This window comes from Pteropus medius, unplaced genomic scaffold (assembly GCF_902729225.1).
Source record: "Pteropus medius unplaced genomic scaffold, Ma_sr-lr_union100, whole genome shotgun sequence".
NCBI lineage: Eukaryota > Metazoa > Chordata > Mammalia > Chiroptera > Pteropodidae > Pteropus > Pteropus medius.
In genome coordinates, this window is record NW_024352785.1 from 6,668,119 (window position 1) to 6,685,399 (window position 17,281).

The following is a 17,281-nucleotide window of genomic DNA, read 5'->3' on the forward strand; positions in this document are numbered from 1 at the left end:
AGGTTCAATGTCCTTAAATCCATTTTACCTGCCAACAGGTAAGAGGAAGCTTATATTATGTATCCAATAAGCATTTACGGAGCACCTACTATGTGTCAAGGCTTCAGCCAAATACTGGAGATACAGAAGTAAATAAGGCAAAGCTCTTACCCAGGGAAACTCAGAGTGTAGCTGAAAAGGCAGTTTCCTTTGCCATGATGGAAATCAGGACATACATATCCACTTTCCAAAAACCTTCCTTTAAGTTGTAGCACAGGGCCTTAAATGACATCATGAGAAAAATTCTCTGACCAGTATTCATTAATTTTCTGAATCATACATTTCTACTTTCTGAAATGTACTGAGGTTTTCTAAGTGGACTAATATATGGTCAGTTTAATAAGTGTCCCATTATCAATGGAAAGGAAGTTTAACCTTTTAAAATGAAATGTTTATTTCTTCATGATAGCCATATCAAAATGCAGTAAATGTCAGGGGAAATGTGTCACATGCTTTACTAAAGTCAAAACATATCAAGCCTAAAGAAAGAAAGGAACCCCCACAAAAAAAAAATACTAAGCCTATATCAGCCCTCAAATCTACAAATTAAATAAACTTATCGAAAAAATTAATGTGATATTTTTATATCTCAATGGTATTCCTTTCTAAATCTTACAAACCAACAAGAATTATACCAGAGAATAATGTCAAGCTGACTTGGGTTTTTTAGTGTTTCTTCCTTTCCATTTTTCAAAAGTTTTAACTTTTCTCAAATGTTTTTGTTCTAGCTGTAGCTTTGAGAATATCTCCTAACTGGCATAGTACTTTTTAAATACAGCTATGTTTAAATACAGCTATGTTTTTTTGACAACCAGTGTTTATAGAACACCAACTAATAAAGTTTCACTGATTACTATTAATAAAAGTTATTTGTGCCTAAACATAAGGATAATTGTTTATACATGAGGAAAATAGCAAATTAACTTTCTTGAGTCTCAGATTCTACACCTCTGAAATAAGGACAATGCTGACTACATTAAAGGTTGTTATGAGAATTAAAGTACATAATATGGACATGGTTCCACAGTGTAGCGGTTAGCACATCTGCTTTACATGGAGAAGGTTCTGGGTTCATGCCCCAGTGGAGCCACACAGCTCATGGTCTACAGCCATGCCACCCTGAACAAGCCCGATGTCTGATCTTGGAAGTGAAGCAAGGGTGGGCCTGGTTAGTACTTGGATGGGAGATCACCTAGGAAGACCAGATGCTGTAGGCATAAATAGGAAGGAAGGAAAGAAGGGAGAGAGGGAGGAGGGAGGAAGAAGGGAAGGAAGGAAGGAAGGAAGGAAGGAAGGAAGGAAGAAGGAGAAAATGTTTTAAATTCAGCTATTCAAATGCCTATTTCATTATAAAGAGAAATAAGGGCTGTTAGAGTTTGGTAAATCTTTTAGTTTTTAACTTTCTGTCTAGAACTGCTTTGTAGCAATGGAAAGAAGGCTGAAAAGTTTAATCACACAATTGTTGACAGCTTGGCAATTTTGTACTTGAAACTTTTGATTGAGGACGTTTACTTCTGGTCAAGGTAGAGTAACAGGATCTGGATTTCTACCTGAAATGACTTTGCTCCCCCACCACACACCAAGGGGAAAAAACCCACACAAAATACCTAGAACAGTGGTTTTAAGAACATTGGACACCAAGTAATGAAGGACAGTAATCCTAAAAGAAGGGAAACAAATGAGGTGAACTCAGCTTACCGGCTTGAGAGTATTTCCTGACCATACCACAGGGAGGGGACTCTGGCAGAGCCAGCAGAGAAGATAGGCTAAGAGTCCAGCAAGACCAAGGCAGTAGGGTTCATAGGACAGTACCTAAGGAAAAAGAGGTACATAGAGAAACCCTGAGATCTGCAATGGGCACCCTAGAGTATTCGGTAGAGTACTGACCAACACAGGCCTTTGAGAAAAACTGCCCAAGATTGGGAAAAGAACCATCTGAAAGATTAGACAGAAGACTTCTCAGTGCTCACTCAGGGCCAGGAAGATTGTTCCTATCAGCTAGGTGCAAAAATTCTCAATTCATTAGGTATTGAGAAGGGTACTCAGAGGAGTCTTATCTCAATAGAGATAGAGAATAGTTGGGCCAAGCCTTACTACTGCAAATCTTCGAAGGGAGATTTGAAAGGATCAAACTGTTGTCAAGTAACTTAGCTGCATTCCCTAACAAACCTCAAGAATATGTATAGGAATAAAAAATATCCAACAAGGCAAAATTCACAATGTTTGACATGCAATTAAAGATTAACAAACATGAGGAAACTGGGAAATACAATCCTTGATGGGGAGAAAAAAATGAAACTCATTCACAAATAAGAGTTAAAACGAGCAGTCAAGGACAGTAAAGAAATTTTTATAAATGTTTCTATATGTCCAAAAAGTTAGAGACATGAAAGATATAAAGAAGGCTCAACTCCAACTTCTAGAGGTGAAAACTACAATGTGTGAGATTAAAAAAAAAAAAATACAGAGGATGGCATTAATTGGAGATTAGACATTGCAGAAGAAATCAGCAAATTTTCATGTCTATGAATTATGGCCTTGGATATTATAGTTAAGATGCTACTTTTCTAGAATGTGCTCATGGATGTACTGTTTTTATGACCCTGCTCCCTCTCTTTCTACTTTCCCTTCCAATAGCTATTATTCTCATGGAGAGAGGATTGGCAAGGAATTCAAATTGTATTGAGAATAAATTTAGACTGTGTCTGGAGTAGATATCTTGGATATGAAAATTTGCAGAATAATTTGGGATAAATAAATCACATGGATGTGGAGTTTGAGTAAGAGTTGGTGAAACTACGAGTAATACTCATACTTTATTCTGGTGCAATACCTAATACATAGTGAATTCTCAATAAATATGCTGAGTAAATGAATAAATGAATTAAAATAAAATTAAAAGTTAGATACCTGTTTCCCAGGAAGAAACTGTTCCTTAAAAGCCATTATGAGTCAGAAACTGAATTGGCAACAGCAACTATTAGATGAGCTATCAGATGTTTTCCACCTACTTTCCTGCCCCCATTACTTCTACAAGCATGTAAAGGGGATCTTTTCCAACAGCGTCTTTTCCCAACAGGCTTCTTTTCCAACAGCCCTCCTCTTAACATCTCCCTAACAAAATGCAAAATAAAAATTAAACTTGCAGTTCAAGGATCAAACATCCTCTGAGCCTTTATTCTGTTTCATCCCGAGCACATAGCTGAGAACATGGAATATTTGAATATTTTAGAATCATACTAGAGAATATTTATCATTTGTGAATCTTATGTCTCTCCCCTTCTGTAATGCAGCTTTAATACTTCTCTAAAGAAAAACAAACCATCCCTTTTTTAACAATTTGCTTTTATATGCTAACTTTCACACATTTCCCCAGAAATCACCAGGTTACAGTGAGATAATAAACCACTACCAAATTCCAAAGGCTTACAACAACAATAGTTAATTCTTACTCACATTACAATTGGCAACTGCAAGTCAATTTCAGGTCTTCTCTGCATTTCTTCTCTTCCAGGATGCATACTGAAAGAGCAGGCCCTATCTGGGACATGCTTTTCTCTCATGACAAAGGAAAAGGGCAAGAGAGTTGGAAGGAATATACAGTGACTCTTCAGGCTGGGACATGGTGTGCATCATGTTTGTTTGTGTGTGATGACCAAAGCAAATCAAATACTCCCTACTCTGCCCACAAAGGATGTGCTATAAGTCATGGGCAAAGGGCAGGGAGATAAATCTTCTTGCAGAGTGGGAGCATAAATACTAGAAATGCTAAAGTAATATACACAACTCGTGACTCTAGAAAGGCACATAACTGATATAAGAAAGAACATTTTACATTTTTAGCATTTTATATACTTAAATGTAGGGCTTTTTTTCTGTTGAATGTTTGTTGAGCACCTCTTTTGTTCCAGGCTCTGTTCTGGGTGCTTGTTATGTATCAACAAACGAAACGAAACAAAGGAAACTTTTCCATTATGAAACTTATCCACTAAAATATTAAAATAAAATAAACCTAATAAACATGCATGTGTATTAAGAAGCTCTTCTTTTCTTTTTTGATTTTGAATAACTATTTATAGATAATTAGCATCTTGGTCACTGTCAAGGCATGTCCCAAGCATGCGTAGAAATGTGCACTGCTATTGAGAAATCCCGGGTGAAAATGAAAGTTCAAGTACAAGATGTCAAGAACCAAATAACAAGCAATCATTCTTTTAGCATCTATTCTTTAATTACCCAGATATCCCAAGTGTTCAAGAGTCTTTGGTGCCAAATTTTATAAAGTAAGTCATGATGCTCTTTCTTGTTCTAGAATGGATGAGTCAGATGTTCAAATTAGCTGACATGTGTTTTTCATCTTCATAATAAAATAATAACATTTTAGAACTGGAAGAAACTTAAGAGATTTACTCAGACTTCTGTTCATTAGATATAACTGGTAAGACCTCTCATCTCTGTCAAGTACAAGTATGGTCATGTACATTTTTACTTATATTAGTCACTTGATCTAAATTTTATCAGGGTGCTAATTTTTCCATAAATGAAAAGCATGTGGAAATAAAACAGTAAGAATAAGAGGGTATTCTGTGTGTTGGGTTTTTGTCTTGGATACTATGGTTACTGCCGTTTTAGTTCATTTTCTCATGCACAGAGATTGTTCCCCAAACTTACATCTTGCTAGGGCAACTGGCTCCTGAAAAGTGAAGCCTCTGCTACCCACTGTAGCAGAATCAGCCATCTCCAGCATTCTAAGGTACTTCTTAGCTCTAATTATATGCCTAGACTCTCACTCCCATTATGATGAGTTCCTTTCTAGAGCCCTTACTGTCTGCTTTTGACAACAGACCTGAGTACTATTTTGGTCCAAGGCTCCTGATAACATTTAACCTTGATCCTGCAAACCCCAGGGGACATCTGAATCCACTCAAGTTGCCCAAGTAACCAGTTCTCTCCCACAAGTCATCAGTTCTACTTATCAGGGAGTCTATGAGGGCTCCCCTTTGAGTCTGAAATGTCCCATTGCAGCTTTACCTAGGGTAATCCAATATACTGGCCTCCCCATTACATTACTGAACAATCTATTCAGGCTATTTTTATCATAATGATGAAAACCTGCTCCAAGTATATTTGTCTCCTATAGAGAGCCCAGCCATGCTTACTAGTTAAAGAGGAAACCCAGCCCAAGAGAAATTATGGATCAAATGGTAGATAAAAGGCAACTCCTAATTCAGTGTTCTATTAAAATACTCTGCCTTTCTTGTTTGACTCAGATGTCCATCTTCTTATAACCATATCTGTATTTCTGAGGCCCTCCCACATAGTTTAGGATAAGGCAAAGCAGGTCCGTGGAGTTCTCTCTGGCTTCCTCATGAAGAATCACCACCATATCAACACCACTGGCACATACTTGAGCCTTACCGATACGCTGGAGTGACATGCCACTAGGCGCAGTCAGTTATGTTGCCGCTGTGCATTTATTTACTTTGTTCAGTGGCTGGCAGATTGTCTGCCGGGAAGATCATTTCTCTACCTAATTTTCTGCCCTCTCAGAAATCTCATCCTAATGCAATGATCTTTACTCAATATAGAATAAATTTTTTGCATATGCCATACATTCATAAGATGGTTTGTGAGAATCACAACATGACCTATTTGCCTACATTTCTATGAATGGGACTGTCTTCAAATGCAAGCAGATTATTTGCACCTCTCACATACTCTCTTTCCTACGAATAGGACTAAAGTATCTGGGACTCCTTTTAGTTTGCTTCTAATTATTTTCTATGTCCACATACTAATTCACCTCAGAGAAATTTGACCATCAATGGTATATTCTAGGCCAAGGTAGAAAGATACTTAAATTATCATAATACTACATCACTTATTTCATAATTCAGAAACAAATTTTAACAAAAAGCAAGAATATTTATGTAGTAAAGTGAAACAGAAAACGTGTGGTAATTTTGCATCTTTAAAGTATACAATTTATAGAGCAAAAATAATTAGCTTTTACATAGAAGCACATTTCTGAAAATGGAAGGAAAGAAACAATTTGATAGAAGAAAGTTGACATTGAATTTTTAAATATATTATATATTCCTAAGAAATGTCTGAGAAATATATTAATCTTTCTTCTAGATAAGTGTTTTAAGGAGCCAAACATTTCACAATAGAGCGTTATGTTGTTGGGACATTGTTTTTTGTGATTTTTCTCCTGTTTTTCCTGAGGCACTCTGTGTAGAACCTGGAAATTGATTTCCAGACAGAATCAAACACATAGATTTAACTCTATATTCAAGTTTATGTCTTGTAAAGATAGCCAACTTATATAAAATAAGTCATAGAACCAAAGCTGTCTCTCAAAATTCAGTTTTAATCGATGTTTCTTTGTTTTTGATAAAGAAAGAAGCCTGTATTCTTGTTTACTCTCAATCCTGTCTCCATTTTATTCCCCCTAACATCTTGTTTTTTGTCTTTCTCCGATCTAACTCTACTTTTAATTTTTGCTATCATGTTATATTGCATGTATCTTTTAAAACAGGGGTCCACAATCCCTGGGCAGTCCATGGCCTGTTAGGAACTGGGTGGCACAGCAGGAGGTGAGCGGCAGGGAGCAAGCAAACCTTCATCTGTATTTGCAGCCTCTCCCCAGCGCTAGCATCAACGCCTCATCTCTACCTCAGAGCATCAGGCGTTTGATTCTCATTGGAGCACTGGTCCCTGGTGCCAAAAAGGATGGGGTCCGCTATTTTAAAATCTCCTTTAAAATTTCCTGGAATAAGTCAGAGTAACATTGTAAATAAACTGGTACTATGTTTGTTCTTTTCCTTTTATAATTAAGAATACTTCTGGGCAAAACTGCCAACAGAACTTTCTTACCAACCCCTCCGCCCTCCACCAATATTTATACATGACTGTATGAAGCCATTTATGCTACCCAATCATGTAGTCAGATGGCCTATTTGGAAGATTAATAACAGATGTTGGAGCAATTGGGTTCTTTTCAACGTTCAAGAGATCCAGCCAAATACCTAATTAGATGTGGAAAGAAGAAAAATAATAGCACCGAGTATGAGCCTCAGTGCTTATCATAGGAGAAGACTTAGAAAATGTCAATTTTTAAAATCCCTCTTTCAAAAGATCTTACTCTCATCTTGATCATGAAACTTATATAGGTTTTTTTTGGGGCGGGGAGGAGGTTATGACTTCCCCAAACTTTCTGAAATGTATTAAGATTTTTTTATCATCTTCTATTTAATCAATTTTTGCAAATGTTCAAGGGCATTTAACAAATACATATTCTCTGTGTAACATGATAGCTATCTTAAATAAAAAAGCAAAAGAATAATTATCACAAAACTTAACAATTAGTTATGAATAGGAGAAGTGAGTATGTAATATTGGAAGCTCACTTGGGAAATTTCTAAATTACTGTTAATGTTTAATTTCTTTATGTGAACAGTGGTTACCTGGACATGTGTTTTATTAACATTATTTGAAATGTACCTATGTCATATGAGTATTAAAAATATTGTCAATATTTAGTTATATGAGAATATACTCATGATATGATATATGTAGGATACAAAAATATATTTCGTGACCCCAATCTGTTGCTCAAAAGTCACCTTCTCAGTTAGAATTTCCCTGAATTATTTAAAATTGCAACTCTGACACTTTCTATTCCTCACTATGTTTTTTCTCCCACCCTCAGAACATTTATCAACATTTTTAAAAGTTATCGTTTACTTCTTTTTTCTTGTCTGTCTCTCTTTTACAGAACACAAACTCCATGAGAGGAAGTTTTTGTATATCTGTTTTAATTATCTTTATGTCTGAAGTAAGTCTTATATATCTGTTTTGATTTTGACAATATCAGAAGCATCTAGATGTATCTGATATTCATTAGATATTAAATTAAATACTTCTTGAATCAAATGTAGGTCACTCAGTGACATTTTCAGTGCAAGGTCACCAAATGGCAGCATCTGTAGGTCTTTTCTGTGGGACTGTTCAGTTTTTCTTATTGTTCCTGCAGTATTCTGTTTGGAGGTGTATATACACTTGAGGGTTGTCTTTCTGGGAACATGGTATGGAAGGAATTAGAAGACCCACTGATCAGTGCAGGATGTTCACTTCATCTTTCAGTCTCAGCTGCAATACTCCTCTGTGCATGCTGTCCAAATCTGGATTATTTAGGGTTCATTCCTCTAGAAAATAAATCCTAGTCTCCAGAAAAGTAGAATAGCCTCAATGTTTTTATTTTAAAGGACTGTAAATAATTCTTTAAAAAGATTCAGTTATTCCTTTCCCTGGAACCTGCCTGAAGATTTAGCAGTGAATGTAATGAGTTCAGGACCATATGTGACTGAGGTTTTCCATCCTGCAAGACTGTGTCATTTCAGTGGTGCCATTTTTCAACTGGTGCCAGACAGTTTAAAGCTCTGATAACATGTAGTGGCAGCACACATTCCATGATCTCATCCATGTCAAGTATCGAACAGCATCACTGTGCCAGCCATTTCCTTAATGGTCAATAGGTCACAAATTGATTTGCAGACCAATGGCATCAGAATCACCTGGGAAGCTTGTTTAAATGAAGATTCCTGTTTTTCTACCCATCTTCTTCTGAATCAGCATATTGATTTATAGGGCTTCAGTGATTCTTTTGGATACTGACCACCACCAGGGACAATAATTTAGTCATACATCCAACCACGTATTCAGTTATCTAGAATTCTAAACTGACCCATAGACATAGTTTTATATGGTCTTTTGAGGTTTATAGCAAAACAAATAAAAAGGAGGTAAAGAAGAGAACTAAAATAACTCATTGTTCCTTCTAAATTTCTAGTTTTGGAAAGAACTCTGATGGTCAGGGTATTGCTCTTAGAGCGAACCTTTTAGCAACAGTGGATGCTGATTCTGTACCAATGAAATAAGTGTGGGAAATTATGCCCTCACAACTCTTCCTAACAATTCTCCAGGTTGGTGGACATCTCTAATCATAACTTTTTCATTTTGCATTTATTATGCACCTAAAATGGGTTCAGATTATACCGATAACACAGCATGCCAACACCTTCCCTCTAGATAATTCTATTATAAAGTAAGAACCTTCATGGTGATTTACAGATTAATTTTTTCCATTCATTCCCCACCCCCACCCCTTTTTTTCTATTCTTAGTCCTTTAGAGTCAAGAAAGTCTGGCTATGAATGGAGAATAATATTTTATCATGATTAATGTAGCATAGGATATTTTTTTTAAATGAGGATGAAAGAAAAGTGATAACCTTACTATAAGTAGGCCTACATGGGTTTAGTCTCGCACCAGATATTCTATTCAAGGAAAAGACTACATGGAATACTAAGGAAAAGCTGTTACATGAAAGGCAATGTCCCTTGGAAGCTACATTTTATAGATCATTGGGAAGCCTGCATTTCTGGCACTAAAATGAAGAAAAAAAATCCTGAAGAGAACAGCAGAACATTGAATGGTATTTTTATAATATCATCACCTGACACTGCTAGCCCCCATGTCCTATTACCCCAGCTCAGTACAGTGGAGTACTTCAGCTTTGAGTTCCCAGTGTAACCGAAAAAGGAAATAAAAGGATCTTTAAAACAAAGAGAATTTCCCCAGGCTGACTATAGGGGAGCTTCATGTTACGTGGATGCCTATAGTGATAGCAAACCTAAGGATACTCTTTCCAGGGAGCTGACTCTTCTTTCAGGGTAACTGCAAACATAAGTACCATTGAAGAACTGTTTCATTTGCTGCTACTTAATTAGGTAAAAGTTTGTTCAGAGTTTTGAGAAAGGCATCCACCATTCATTTTCATGTTAAACTTTAATAAAGGCAGGAACTTTGGTAATTCTCAGAACTCTGTGGCTCGTGCAGTGTTATCAAAATAGAGGATTAGAGAAACAGCCAATCCAGATCTGGCCACAGCAAAACTGTGAAGCAGATTAACTTAAATTCCTTATTACTTAGAAAGAAGAGAGTAGTGTTTGATATGTGAAAAAGAGGATTTACATGAAAAGAGTTTAAATAAATTGTTTTCTGTTAATGTTAAAGAGGTTTCTCTATGCTGCAGCATTTAAGTGACATTTCTCAAGGAGGCTAACTAAAACAAGCATTTTCTGCAGTCTTCAAAGTCCAGATCAAAATCGCCATAATAACATTTTAGTGAAATGTTTATGCTTATCTGTGGACAAGATACATCTGACTTATTCAGCAAATCTTTTATTTTTACCCTGGTAACAATATCTTGGTGCAATGTGAGGTCTAGTGGTACTATTGAACCTGTGACAGATAAGCTCTCATATACCTACCACCACCAGAGCAAAAATGGGGGAGCCACAATGAACAACTCCCCAAAGTGAAGAGTCTTGGATTGAGAATAAGGAGAACTGACGTGTAGTATTTGCTCCTCCACCACTGAATTACACAGTTGTAGTCCATAGTAGTTCACTCATCTATGAATTAAGCAGGTGGACAAGAAAGATCTTAAAATTTCCTCGGGTTTCTGACATGATTTTGTCAATACAATGAAATGAAGCGTAAGCATTTCTAAATTTGATTGGTAAGATAATCATAAATATTGGTTATGTATTGATGTGTAACCAATTACCCCTCAATTTAGAGGCCTAATAGGAAATATCCAGAAAACTCACGTTTCTTATCTAATGTGAATCCACACCATCATGAGGCCCAAGGCTGAATGCATGTTTCTCCCATCCTCCAGCTGCCCTTCAGTGATCTCCCCTTCTCCTCTTTTTCTAAATCTAGTGCTAGTCTGGATTTTGGCACTAAATAACCTTGGAACTTTGGACAAATCGCTTAACCTCAATGAGCTAACATCCTCGTTTGTAAAATAGCACTATAATTTTTGCCCTAAACACCTCACTGACTTAATTTGAGAATTATATTATGCTAATGAGTGTCAAGGCACCCATTCGTGAACTGTAAAGTCCTGGTCAGGAAACGTTTCAATTTTCTCCCCAAATTGCCAGTAGATGCTGAAGTCTTTGCTTCTAATTATAAAAGCAACATCTACATTATACACAATTTAGAAAATTCTTAAAAATGTTTTATTTAGTTTGTACATATTTCTGTAATGCATATTAATAATCCGTTAATATTCCAACCTTTTTTTACTGTAAATGTTACGGTTCCTGTGAATTGAGTAGGAGAGAATGAACACAAAAGACACACAGACACAGACAGGGTAAAAGACTGCAGCTCTGAGAGCTGTCAGCGTTTTATTTTTAAAGGCTGGAACTTGGCTTCTGTCCCTATCTTACTTCCGAGTCCTAATCTTAACCTCATTCTTTGAGTTCCTTCTCCCTGCACCGATTGTTCTTGTTCCGCTTGTCCCCGAGGAAGGTCAGTGTGTGGCATCTGACTCCTCGGCCCCTTCCTGTGTGCAGGGTGGGGCGCCTTGGCTTGCGTGCAACGCCTAAGGCAAATACCTGGGGTAAGCATAAACAAGGTCCGTGGGAGCGGCCGTTTGCAGCTCACTCTTCCCAGCCGATGTCGTCCTGCGTGCCAGGGAACAAGGACCCAACTCTCTTAACTCCTTCAGTAAACAAACTCAGTAAAAAGCTAACAAAAATATTTTTATTATGAAAATTTCAATTTTATTGGAAGCATCGGGACAGTATTATGAACTGTTGCATACCCAGTCCCTAGGTTCAACAATTATCAGTCTTGTTTCATCTAAACCCAGCACTTTATCCCCAATTATTTTGAAAGTAAACTCCCAGATATATCATTTTATGCGTTATTATGTCGATATGCATCTCCAAACGATAAGGACTTTTAAAAACATAGTCACAATACTATTGTCACATAAAAAAAAATATTTTCAATATCATCAAATATCCAGTTGATGTTCAAATTTTCTCTTAGTCTCGTGGTTTTATACGTTTTTATATTCACACGTTTAACTTGACTCCTTTTGGGTCAAGATTTTGGTCCTTCCTTCACGCTCCCGGACTTCGCGCTTCCCTTGTCGCTCTCCTCCCCCAACGTTCTGCAGAAAAGTGACCAGCTTCTTCCTGCCCGATCAGAGCTCGCGATCACCGCTGAAGTGCTAGAGACTGGCCAGCGGAACGCAAATCCGACCTCCCTTGCGAGCTCCGGAGGGAGCTCTTTTTCAATTGCACTGAGGACAGGCTCCGCTGACGCGATTGGCAGCGGGCACCGGAAACGCTTGTGAGTCTGCAGCCCTGGCAAATTTTGCCCCACGAGACGCACTCAAGAACGGGGTTCGCGATTGGCATAACGGCTGGAGTCTAGAGTAGTTGTACCGCTTCATCCATGGAGCAGGACGCGGGGGGCCGCACGGCCAGCGCGCTATTCGCGGGGTTCCGGGCTTTGGGGCTTTTCAGCAACGACATTCCACACGTGGTGCGGTTCAGTGCGCTAAAGCGCCGATTCTATGTGACGACCTGCGTGGGCAAGAGCTTCCACACCTATGACGTGAGTGACTTCTTCCTTCGCCCGCTTCCCGGGAACCACCCTCCCAGGCCCCCAGCTGGGCCCTGGGGCGATTCCATTCCCCCCGCACTTCCACCACCTTCAAAGGGCTTCGCTTTCTACCTTTCTCTCTCGTAACCCCTTCTTGCCCTACCTATTTCACCGCCATATCACATCCACGTGCTGATTAGCAACTTGCAGTCCTCTTGGGGGCTAGTTTAGGAGGCAGTCTGGCTGGGGGACAGTACTAGAGAATATTTCAGTTCTATGGCAATATTTTTATTCAGTAAATATTTATTGAGATTCCCTTGAAGATGTAAATGTGATTAACAGAGTCTCTAGCCCCCACGTTCTTAATGAAAAAGAGCTGCAAAGGGATTTTTTTGTGCAATTGGTGACACAAACTGGGTTAGAAATTCAGAATAACATATATTGAGAAAACTGAAAGGGATGAGATTAATTATGATTTAGGGGACTGTCCATGTTGATAGCGAACTAATTGCCCTAAACTTCCCCTGAGCATTTATTTTCTACCAACGTTGAGGGTCTGGCACGGTGCCACTTAACTCTAAGCCTTGCAGCTATTTCTTTGCAAGGTATACATCATTATTCCATAGTGCCCCATGTAAACTAGGAAACTAAATCTCAGAAATAATACATTACTTGCCTAAGGCCTTCTTGCTTGCTAGTGATGGGCTTTTCTCCTTTAATTTCTCATCAGTCATTGAAATAATCTTTTGTTGCTGTTTGATATATTTTGTCTTGTTTTTGTTTTTTGTCTTCTCCGAAGAATGTATGCTCTGTGAAAGAAGGGGCCTTTTCTTGATTAGGAGGATGATAATAGCAAGTGTTAATTATGCACTTTTTCTGAAAACCGGGCTGTAGAGTTATATTCCTTGAAGGATTGTGAAAATCAAGTGGGTTATTAAAAGAAGAGCTGGTTGTTAGTAGCCTGTTGAGTTAGTGGAAGAGGAAAAGTGAGAGCCATGTCCAAGGTGGAGTTGATAGTGGTGATAGTAGCTAACATTTATTGAGCAGTTACTGTAGTCTAACTTTTACACAAATTTTACTCATCGAGTCATAATAAATCCTATGAAGTAGTTATCTATTTTAATTCTTATTTTATAGATGAGGATTTGAGGCACAGGGAGGTCAAGTAACTTTCTCAGTTACACAACTGGATCAGTAACCATAGATTGGGGTCAGCAGACTACAGCCTGCAAGCCAGTCCTGCCCACCATTTGTTTTTATATGACCCATGACATTTTATTTTATTTTTTCTATGTTTGTGTTTATTCTAATAGAACATAACCTCCAAGTAAAATTTGCACAGTAATAGGATGTAGTATAATCAAATTTTGGCATGGGATGCAGACATGGGTCTACTCTCATTTAAGAAATATGGGACATTTAATTGATCCCTAAGGGCACATTCTGTCTTAGCACTCTTGCATCTCTGGGGTTTGAATTCTAACTTATACCCCTCTGAGCTCTGTGCTTCTGAAATGGGTGGTTTTGAAATTTTTTAATGATTGGAGAAAATACCAAAAGAAGATTAATACTTCCTGGCATATGAAAATTATATGAAAATTAAATTTCTGTATTCATAGATTAGGTTAATTCAAATACAGCCTTGAACATTTGTTTATGTACTATATGGCTCCTCTTGTACATTAGCATTTGCATTTGCAACAAAGACCACAAAGCTTGTAAAACTCTAAAATATTTACTATTTAGCCCATTATAGAAAATGTTTCCCTACCCCTTCCATCACCACTCCTGATGAAATAGTTGAAACTATAGATTTCCTAATAATGAAAATTAGGGTCAGTAAATGTTTTTTTTGTTTGTTTTTGTTTTTTAAGGAGGGACAGCATAGCAAACATATGTATGAGGTTATATCTTAATCTTCAAGTGTTAGATTATTATAATTGTTTTTGTTAATGAAAATTTATTTAATCATTTTTTTTTTCTTTTTTTAAACAGGTTCAGAAACTTAGTCTGGTCGCAGTAAGTAAGTGTGAACTTTAACCTGAATTTATGCATGTTTAATATCTTTTTAAATTTTTGACGTAAATTTAAGACTTACAGAAAATAAAAAGAATCCAGTGCGTATTTCTGAATTCTTACATAACAACAACAACAACAAAAAGTCTACAACAGGATCACATGTTATATTCAGTTGTCATGTCTTTTTAGTTTTTAATGTGGAATAGTTTGTCAGACTTTCTTTGTGTTTCACAATATTGACATTTTTAAAGACTATATAGGCTAGTTCTTTTTTAGAATATCCTTCAATTTGATTTTTTAAAAAATATTCCCTCACGATTAGATTCAGGTTATGCACTATGTCAAAAATAACAAAGAAATGATGCTGAATTCTCAGTGAATCATATCAGGAGGCACATGCTGTTGTTTAGTCCTTTTCCTGGCAGTGATAACTTCAATTATTTGGTTAAGGTGACATTTGTCAGGAGGCTCCATTTTAAAGTTTTACGCTTAATAAGTATCTTGTGATAAGATACATTGTGATTATATAAGTATCCTATTACTCTTCAAAGTTTCATCCACTGCTTTATCATTTAGTGATGGTTCTTTCTTGAATAAATTATTAGTATTATGATTACCAAATAGTGATTTTATGATTGTATCATTACTTTTACTGTAAGGAAGAGTTTTTTCTTTTCCCATGTTTTGATGTTTTTTCCAATGGAAGGAATATTTATTTTTTTGGAAACTAATAGAATAAAAGACTTGCCAGGGCTGAGAGATTCTAGTTTCACCATCAAATATGACATCTGTAAGAGAAACAGAGGAGAACTGTAAGGAATTCAGTGTATATGTCTGATAAACTTACATTTTTAAAAAAGATTATAGAAAGCAGAAGAAAGACAGTGTAACCTAAGGTGAATACAGAAATGAATAATAAACTATAAAAATAATATTTTGGAAAGAAAATCCCAAAGGGTAATATGCAGTATGAAAAATACTTAAAACAAGCTTTTATCTTCTAATCTTCCTGCCCTCAAAACAGAAAAACAAAACAAACAAGCAAAAAAAAAAACCAACAAAAAAAAAACAGGCCAGTATGACCAAGATAGAGAAGACTCAAAAAGTCATATCATATGAGAAATGGTTAGAGGTGATAGTTATATTTACCTTGGAGAAGACTGGGTGGAAACCATAGTGTTCATTTTAAGGGTCAGCAAAGAATATCATATGAAGTTTTCTTTGGGATACTCCATAGTGTAGAGTTAGACGGAGTTCTAGGTTTTGATTTACTTATGAAATTTTCCTGGAGTTATTTGTGAACTTGTTGTTCGTGAAGGCATTCACATTCAGAGTGGATGACCACCATCTGCCAGAGTTTTATGTATTAAAGTGAAGATTTTTTCCAAATAACCTCAAAAAGCTTCTTTTCATTCCTTTAGAATTATGTTTTTATGTCAGCAATTACTAGACATTAATCTGATAGTTAATATTAGATGTCTAAAATAATGTTGAAGTAAAAATTTTATACCTAATTCTCAGCTTTCATTATATATAATTTTTAAAAATTATAACCATGAAAAATGTTATACGTATATTTGAGGTCTCTGTTCCAAAATCTTAAAAATTCTTATTTCTTTCATATATACATTTTTTTCTTAGGTAACTCTCTTCCACAGGATATCTGCTGTATGGCAGCTGATGGGAAGCTAGTCTTTGCTGCTTATGGGAATGTTTTCTCTGCATTTGCCCGTAATAAAGAGGTTTGTATCACTGAACTGTCTGAATTTGTTTGTCTTTTGGAGTTAGTAGGTAGTTGTCATGACACTGGAGGTAGTGGAGGGGACTTTAATGTTGCCATTCTTCATCTGGGACACTCTGAATGTTTTTTTTTTTTAATGTGTATTCCGTTTTCTGGAGGAAGATAAAGCTGATTTCATCAAATCCTCAAAATCAGTTAAAACTGATGCTTTAATACCATTTCCTTTCCCAGGGATTAATGTCAGAATTATTTGGGCAGCTTCTTCAAAATTTTCACACGCAGTCGGGTACCATCTATGGAGCTTTCTACTTTGTATATTTGGTTTGGATAGGATTTGTTACGTATATTTTGAAAATGCTTTCATGGGAGATTCATGTTCGCACTACTGCTTTATGTGAATCAGCTTTTTTATTATGAACAACTTAGCCCATGACTCCTTTTCCAAGAACCAAGTACTTATTCCCTGTATAAGGAAATCTAGGTTCTCTGTTTTCTCCACTGCTAAGGAAGAATCTTTTCTTGTCTTAAATACCAATAGTTTCTAAGTTTTTCCTGGGACAGCTAAATTGGTGACCTGGCTTTTAGTGGTCCAGAATGAAAGGGAAAGTGGCAGTGAGGATGCCTAGATAGCCACATGGTAGAATCAGTGTACTTGTCAAGGTTCGACTTGGACTGACGTTTGTTCCTAAAGTCTTCATCATCACTGTCTGTGGCAGAGTATAGCAACTGACCTGTGGAGTTCTTTAGTGGGAGTTTGGATTTTTATAGTCAGAAAAATGTCTGGTTTTTTTTTTTGCAAAATATTGCAGTTTGTAGTTTTTCCTGGGAGATAGAGAGAGAAGGTAGGTGTGGGAAGGCATCAGAGACTGTCAGTTGTAGGAAGCTGTTACCACGCTAGGGCCAAGGGGACAAGGAGAAGAAATAAGAGTTACTGGAGCCTACTGAGAACCGAAACCGTTATTGAGAAATGTAGTACTTCTTTCCTAAAATAGAAAGCTATAGGGAA

The 17,281-nt window shown here is 36.8% G+C and overlaps 1 protein-coding gene and 1 pseudogene across 1 annotated transcript in view; both read left to right on the forward strand.

Annotated features, from left to right (window-relative positions):
* Positions 1–1,140: 1,140 nt before the first annotated feature.
* Positions 1,141–1,256, forward strand: LOC120591045 (uncharacterized; annotated as a pseudogene).
* Positions 1,257–12,237: 10,981 nt separating this feature from the next.
* The window catches only part of WDR36 (WD repeat domain 36), a 37,943-nt gene continuing 32,899 nt past the window's right edge, over positions 12,238–17,281 (forward strand). The window contains exons 1-3 of the mRNA XM_039848422.1: positions 12,238–12,527; positions 14,511–14,538; positions 16,176–16,276. Coding sequence (XP_039704356.1) covers positions 12,366–12,527; positions 14,511–14,538; positions 16,176–16,276 — 291 coding nt within the window. The 5' untranslated portion in view covers positions 12,238–12,365. The remainder of the gene's footprint in view (positions 12,528–14,510; positions 14,539–16,175; positions 16,277–17,281) is intronic.